Source organism: Pleurodeles waltl, chromosome 4_1 (genome assembly GCF_031143425.1).
Source record: "Pleurodeles waltl isolate 20211129_DDA chromosome 4_1, aPleWal1.hap1.20221129, whole genome shotgun sequence".
In the NCBI taxonomy this organism is placed as follows: domain Eukaryota; kingdom Metazoa; phylum Chordata; class Amphibia; order Caudata; family Salamandridae; genus Pleurodeles; species Pleurodeles waltl.
Genome location: NC_090442.1, coordinates 36,864,205 through 36,872,733, shown reverse-complemented (window position 1 = coordinate 36,872,733; position 8,529 = coordinate 36,864,205). Strand labels below are relative to the sequence as shown.

The 8,529-nt window shown below is 41.1% G+C and overlaps 1 protein-coding gene across 1 annotated transcript; it reads left to right on the top strand.

Annotated features, from left to right (window-relative positions):
* Positions 1-839: 839 nt before the first annotated feature.
* Positions 840-6,186, top strand: LOC138286964 (zinc finger protein 135-like; the record flags this gene model as incomplete). Its single annotated transcript, XM_069227332.1, has 1 exon — positions 840-6,186. A coding segment is annotated over one exon (1,026 nt), but the record flags the coding sequence as incomplete, so codon positions are not given.
* Between the last annotated feature and the right edge of the window lie 2,343 nt (positions 6,187-8,529).

Genomic DNA, 8,529 nt, shown 5'->3' with positions numbered 1-8,529 from the left:
TACATCCAACAGGAAACAAGCCTTGAATGCACAAAATCATTGCAGTGAGAGACAGAGGAAGCTGAACATAAACTGACTGATCCTGGATGAAGCAGTGAAGGGTAGTTCAGTCAATGTAAGAGTCAGAGCTGTTCACCTCCATGCCACAAGACAAAGAAACAACCTCTAGAAAATTAAGGCAACAACACTGACAAACCACCTCCTGTGTAAACAGGTGTCCAACACAAGCTTTGATCGTGGGATCAGTATGATGTGTTTACAGCAGTGCTCTGTCCCAAAATGATAACAAACCATCATTCCATGCTCTAGGTGTATTGTAAACTTTTTCTGGCCAAACCACATCAGCCAGAGAAAGGCGCAGGGAGTGGAGCCAGACAACTGATGGATAAAGGAAAGAGGGGCTCTGCTGTCTAAAATACAGAAAACTTCCCAGTCTGCATGAACAAGGAGGAGGAAGGTTCTTCACCCACAAGTGAGCAAAACCAGTATCCAATCCAAAGAGACAATCACCCAAATAAGAAGCCTTACGCATATTATGAGTATGATAAGTATTTAGTGACCATTGTACTTTATCGTTAAATTTTAAAAAACATACAAAATACCACACACATACAGGGAGTATGAGAATAACACAAGTGTTTTATTATCCATGTTGGCCATTCAGGATACACAGCCACGAAAAGAAGAAAAATATATACCTCACCTAGAGACATCAACCAAGAGAGAAATATCATGTACATGGAGCGAGAGCTTCAGTTTGTCATTGGAACTAAAGCACCACCAGCAAACACACAAAAGCAGTGCAAGAGCAGTGAATGTGTAAAGAGCTTCAGTGATATATTAAATCTAAAAAGACATCAGCAAACACACACACAGGGGAAAAACCATACCATTGTAGGGAATGTGTGAAGAGCTTTAGTGACTTATCAACTCTAAAAAAACATCAGCGAACACACACAGGGGAAAAGCCGTACCATTGCAGTGAATGCGTGAAGAGCTTTAGTCAACTAAAACTCCTAAAACAGCATCAGCGAACACACACAGGGGAAAAAACATACCATTGTAGTGAATGTGTGAAGAGCTTTAGTGATTCATCAAACCTTAAAAGACATCAGCGAACACACACAGGGGAAAAACCATACCATTGCAGTGAATGTTTGAAGAGATTTAGTCAGTTATCATATGTCCAAAAACATCAGCTAACACACACAGGGGAAAAACCATTCAAATGTAGCAAATGTGTGAAGAAGTATAGTTCTTTATCAAGCCTAAAACAACATCAGCGAACGCACACAGGGGAAAAACCATACCATTGCAGTGAATGTGGAAGTAGCTTTAGTGAATCTCGAGCTTTAAGGAATCATCAGCGAACACACACAGGGGAAAAACCTTTCAAGTGCAGTGAATGTGTGAAGAGATTTTGTCAGTTATCAGAGCTCCGAAGACATCAGCGAACGCACACAGGGGAAAAACCATACCATTGCAATGAATGTGTGAAGAAATATAGTCAGTTATGTCACCTTCAAGTCCATCAGCGTACACACACAGGGGAAAAACCATACTTTTGTAGTGAATGCACAAGTCGTTTTAGTTGTTCCTCAACATTAAAAAAACATCAAAGAACACACACAGGAGAAAAACCATTCAAATGTAGTGAATGTGTGAAGAGGTATAGTTCTTTATCGACCCTAAAACGACATCAGCGAAAGCATACAGGGGAAAAAGCATACCATTGCAGTAAATGTGAGACGAGCTTTAGTGAATCTTCAGCATTAAGGAATCATCAGCGAACACACACTGAGGAAAATGTAATGTGTACCATTACAGTGAACAAACAAGTACTTTTGGTTGTTCCTCAGCATTAAGGAACCATAAAAAAAACACACAGGAATCAAAAATCATTCAAAATGTGTGAAGAGCTTTAGTCAATTTCCACACCGACAAGCACATCAGCAAACACACACCATCACTAAACAGACATAGAAATAAGCTGCAGCAGATTTGGCAAGAATATCAGTACAGCAACAATAATACTGACCCATCTGTGGACATACACAAGAGCAAAAAAGTGCAGTTATTGTGAGATTAAGGAATTATGGAAAATGATAAATTACAAATATGTGAAACATTCAAATACCACATGATAAAAAGCAGATGATGGAAAACCTGACTAGTCGGAATGAAGAAAAGAAGAGATAGTTGTAGGATTTTAAAAGTGCCTGTACAAAATTGGATTATTGGTGGAACGGGGTGAGAACCCTGTCTAATCATAATCACAGTCCTTGTCAGGGTGAATCACAAAAGTCACTAAAGAAACCTTCGTTTAACCCTGTGGTTAAGCAGTCAGGCTTAACTGAGGGGCAGTGTGCAAAGTATTCATGTAGCACTCTAACAGTAATAAAGTGAAAACGTAACACAAGAAAAATAAGAGCCAATTTAGAAAATAGAGGATATTTTAATAAATAAACTAGTACCATGACAAAAAAATCGATCAGTACAATTGGTGTTATGTTTATTTTACTAACAAATCGCACCAAACAGCGCAAAGCACCGCTTGTGGGTATCTGATTGCACCTACCCGGGACACAGTCACAGGTTCAGGCTGACCACAATAGACCTCAGCGGATGAAGAACCAGGTTCATCCCACTGAAAGTTCTACCTTGTGACTTTGGTGCGAAGATGGTGTGTTGTGGCTCTGAATTGTCCTGTGTATGCTGTATTGGACCTGGTGAAGCCACCGTTCAGGGGTTGCGCAATGCTGTGATGCTCCTATGTGAGGCTCTGCGTCTGGTCCAGTGGAGCTGATAACCTAGAGCTGTACTATGCTGCGAGCTGTAATGCAAGTCTCTGCATTGCTCCATCGGGTTCGGTAAATCTGCTGACCAGGAGCTGGGCGGTGCTGTGCTGCGAGGCCCTGTGTCATTCTGCGCTGGATTCAGTGAAGCCTTCAGTTGAGCATTGAGTAGTACACTCACACTCCAGCCAAGGGTCCAGGACCTGGAGGACAACACTTGGGGGGGTCACAGCTCAATCCTACAGGGGCCAGCAGAGGTTAATTAATGGCAAGTGGCGGTATTGTTTCTTTTCTACTTTTGATACTTGATCCTTCCCTCATGAGTCGGAATGGGATCAAATCCCATCTAATGTAAAAACCTTCTCAAAGTGGCATTTTCCAAATAGTAAGTTAAAATATAACTTTACTAATAAAGAGAAAATTCACATGAGTGGAAGAGGTATTTCTCTAGTTGTTCTTAAACAGAAGTTATCACTTATTAAATGTAATAAGGTAACCCACTGTTAATGTAGGGACGGATATCCTTGCCACAGTGAAAGATGACTTTTAGGGGGTTTTCACTGTCACAACATGGAAACATAAGTACACGTCCTACTTGTTAAATACCATGCTCCCTGCCCTGTCAAACTTTAGGGCCTATCTTAGGGGTTGACTTATAAGCATTGATAAGGAAGGTCTAAACCTGGCAAAATGTTTATTTTGCTAGGTTGAAATGTCAGTGTAAAACTGCACTACAGGCTGCAGTGTCAGGCTTGAGATAGGAGTACAGAGCTACTTTAGTAGGTGGCACAATGAGTGCTCCTCCCGGTAATAGTATTTAATTTACAGGCCCTGGGGATATGAAGTACCGTTTACAAGGGACCTATAAAGAATTTCAATTTGCTAATTAGGTGTATACCAATTTTACCATGTTTAAAAGGGAGAGGGCAAACACCTTATCAATGGTTAGCAGGAGTAAAGTGTGCAGAATCCAAAAGCCACAAAAAAGATTTCAGCAAGAATCTGGGGGATGCCTTGCAAAAGATGGTCATTTCCAACAGTGTCTTTTCCCAGCATTTGTTCATTTCTCTACACATTGCAGGATGAAACATGAAAACCAACCAGGAAAGACAGTGTGAGTCTAGCACAATGTGGAATAAAAGAAATGGTACCTTCTATGAAATAGACATATTAAAAAAAGCATCCCAGCGCACTTGATCATACTAACTGGACACTAGGACAATTGTGCGATGAAAAAGAAAGGGTTGCCTGCCTGTAGATCTGGTTCTGCTTCGTAGGATCTTCATTGATATTAGTTCTAAACATTATAATAATTCCCTGCAGCATGCCCAGATCCCAGAAAACACCTATTTATATGGTTCTTCCATATAAAGAATAGCATCTGAAGAAAGTCTGCTGTCCATGAGTCTCATACAGATATCTGTGGGATGGAGGCCATCAGAGGCTTCATACTTCCTAAATGCTCTAAATAAATATTTTTAATTCATTTTCAGAAAACTGCTTTGCAGCATACACATGCAGAGGAAAAAACATGTTTTTTTAAAGGGAACATGGGGATAAGATGTAGCCTCTTGGTCTTACTTTAATCAGTGATAGGAAAGCTGAAAAAGGAGCCTGTCCTTTTTGAAGCGTGAGAGTCACCCTTTACCACAATACAAAGTTCTAGCAGTTACTGTTGAGGCCCACTTCATTTTAAGGCTAAAAGTAAATTAGAGATACTTATGTGTATATGTATCTAGAGATGCACCCATACCCCTCGTTTAAAAAAAACAGCCAGGGAGGAAGGCAGGTCATTTTTGGATCCATTGAACATTCCTATGCCTCAGAATCAGGACTGCAGGTGCATGACATTTTCTTCCTCATTGTAGGATCTTTTTTTACAGTCGTAAATGCTAGAATAGAATAGCAAGCTAACTCATTGTTAAATCAGTTGATAAATTATAGTCCAGCAGAAAATAACCTTATTTAATAAGGTTTGGAAGAGTTGCCTGACCTACTGTAACTTCTGCTTGATTGTCAAACTCTAAGTTATAGTGTTTGCCGAAGGTGTTGATAGATTCCCATGCTGCAGCTCTACAAATGTCCACAATAGAAACATTGATTATTTGTGAAATAGTACCTGCATTTTCTCTTCTTTAATGAGCTCTGGGTTTGCCTGGCAATAGTTGGTTTGTTAGAACAGTGGTACAATAATGACATGCATGCCACTAAATGTAGATGGTTTAGAAGTACCAATTGCTTCTCTGTGCAGTGTGTTTCCAAGTGGCCCCCTTCAACTTTGTGCACCAGCTCCAAGACCTTCAGTCTCTGCTCCCGCCTGAACCAGGAACCACCTGAACTTCTCCAGCTGGGACATAGGACCTCTCAACAACCTTGACCTAAAAACAGACAATGACACTTGTGAGATCATTTCCGGATTTTAAATGAATTTTTAAAGATTTTCCCATTGATTCCTATGGTGCACAATTACATAAGAAAACAGAACATTTTCTAAACTTTGAAAAATCATAACTAAACAAGTACTTATGGATATATACGATCTTGGTCTTCAACTATTTTATAAAAATCTGGGTTTTTTTGGGAAATTGGTCTCGAGTTCTTCCAAGTGTGTGTCCACATTTACTGATACTGTGAGTACAACAAATGCTTAGCACAGCTCTTGGATTAACTTAACTGCTCTCCCACACTCCCACAAAAACAGAGCATTAGGTGGTCTGCTTTTTACCTCTGGATACCAAGGTGGGTTTGCATGGACTTTCTGCACAGGGTACGCCATTTACATACAATATATAGAGAGCCAGCCTCCTACAGTGCAGAGTCCTGCAAGTTCTCCCTACCATCAACCACCATCACCACCACCGAGCCTTTGAGAAACATCAAACCCACTAGTCTTCCACACACTCATTCTTATGCATAACACAACACATACACTTTTAGGAGGATTAAATTCCTTTTACTTTTGCACAAACACAAACCAGTTCTAAACTGGAAATTTTGTATTTAGGGGCATGAGATTTTTATGACCATTAGTGGTGTAGCAAATGTGAGTGAGGGATCATTGTTGGAAGTCACTGATTCACACAATGTGTGATAACCAGGCCTAGGACAAGGCTTCTCTTTGACCATTAGTGGTGTAGCAAATGTGAGTGAGGGATCATTGTTGGAAGTCACTGATTCACACAATGTGTGATAACCAGGCCTAGGACAAGGCTTCTCTTCAGATGAGTGAGAGTTCATTAATGGAAGTCACTGACCCCGCACACTGTGTGATAACCAGGCCTAGGACAAAGCGTCTCTCAAGAAGAATGAGGGATCATTAATGGAAGTCACTGACCCACACTCTGTGTGATAACTGGGAATACAACAAAGCAAACAAAGCCCATGTACATGTTTCGGGGGGGTATTGTTAAGGGCAGATGGCTGATGGAGTCCAATTTTGAAATGTTTGTTCATTATAGGAAATGAGGAAAAAGAGACTGATAATGTCTAAATATGATACAGCTAGAAGCAATCATGATATCATAAAATTTACAAAATAATGATGAGAATGTGTTAATAAGAAATGTATGTTGATATGTAGTACAATAAAAATGTATTTGAATTCATGTATTTTCCTGTTCATTACATGAAAAGAGATTAATTGAGATTGCCCCTTTAAACTATCAAGATAATTTGTGCTGTCAGCATAGAGCCTGACATACCTGGCATCAGAGGGCTTCATTATTGATGGCATGGCTGCTGCCTCCAGAAACCCTGGAATTAGTGGCATTAGAGGGGTCCAGTCTTGACAGCGTGACCACTCCTCTCATTTGGGAGCCTGGTCCTGGTGGCATTAGAAGTTCTCCCTACCATCAACCACCATCACCACCACCGAGCCTTTGAGAAACATCAAACCCACTAGTCTTCCACACACTCATTCTTATGCATAACACAACACATACACTTTTAGGAGGATTAAATTCCTTTTACTTTTGCACAAACACAAACCAGTTCTAAACTGGAAATTTTGTATTTAGGGGCATGAGATTTTTATGACCATTAGTGGTGTAGCAAATGTGAGTGAGGGATCATTGTTGGAAGTCACTGATTCACACAATGTGTGATAACCAGGCCTAGGACAAGGCTTCTCTTTGACCATTAGTGGTGTAGCAAATGTGAGTGAGGGATCATTGTTGGAAGTCACTGATTCACACAATGTGTGATAACCAGGCCTAGGACAAGGCTTCTCTTCAGATGAGTGAGAGTTCATTAATGGAAGTCACTGACCCCGCACACTGTGTGATAACCAGGCCTAGGACAAAGCGTCTCTCAAGAAGAATGAGGGATCATTAATGGAAGTCACTGACCCACACTCTGTGTGATAACTGGGAATACAACAAAGCAAACAAAGCCCATGTACATGTTTCGGGGGGGTATTGTAAAGGGCAGATGGCTGATGGAGTCCAATTTTGAAATGTTTGTTCATCATAGGAAATGAGGAAAAAGAGACTGATAATGTCTAAATATGATACAGCTAGAAGCAATCATGATATCATAAAATTTACAAAATAATGATGAGAATGTGTTAATAAGAAATGTATGTTGATATGTAGTACAATAAAAATGTATTTGAATTCATGTATTTTCCTGTTCATTACATGAAAAGAGATTAATTGAGATTGCCCCTTTAAACTATCAAGATAATTTGTGCTGTCAGCATAGAGCCTGACATACCTGGCATCAGAGGGCTTCATTATTGATGGCATGGCTGCTGTCTCCAGAAACCCTGGAATTAGTGGCATTAGAGGGGTCCAGTCTTGACAGCGTGACCACTCCTCTCATTTGGGAGCCTGGTCCTGGTGGCATTAGAAGGGTTCCAGTCTCAGTAGCATGACTGCTCTCTGCAGGGATTCTGGAACAGGTGAGTTTAGAAGTGTCCTGGATGTTTGTTTCTGTACTCCTGAAGTCTGTATTTTGATCTGGCTGGGGCCTGGCGCAGGTGGCATTAGGAAGGGGTTGAGTCTCCATAGTGTTGCTGTTCTCACCAGGGAGAAGCATTGTCCAAATCTGGTCTGATGCCTTAAATCATAAATTCCAGCCCTGTATCACCCCGTAGAGTTAATGGAGAACACATGATGAGGCCTTAGATTTGTGTCACAATATGTAGTATTTAGGTTCCTGGAGAATAGGTTAAGGCGTATTTCTAATCTGCTCTTGACACACTGTTGATCCCACCTGGAGCCTGGCTATACCAGTACTAACTGGGGAAGTGCTAGGGGGATTCTTTTTGAGGCAGGCCAAGTCTCCAGTTTGGTGTCCATGCTGTTTGCAGCTGTGACACCAGGCCTTCTTGGGATCAAAGTTTTTACCCTTATACCCATTTGTGGACTGTGAAGAGGCTCGGGCCCACCCTCTCATGCAGGGTTTTGGGGCCCTTGTAAAGACTCTTTGCTTTTGTCCTTAGGTGTCTCTCCAGCCTTCATTTGAGAAGGCTTTTGTGAGAGGAGGTTTCTTTTTGCATGGTTAGCCCCAAACCTTTTGCCTGATGTTGATGTGTCCTAGAAGTTGTATGGCTCAGGGCCCCTATGAACCAGGTTCCCTGGGCCAGAGCTCTTTGCCTAAATCTGTTGTGACACTTGGCACAATTGATACACTCTTAAATATCACCGTAAGTCCCTAGTAAAAAGGGTACATCTGCAACCTGGGCATGGGATATTAGGGATAGGCCCAAGAGGGCAGCAGCACTGATTGTGCC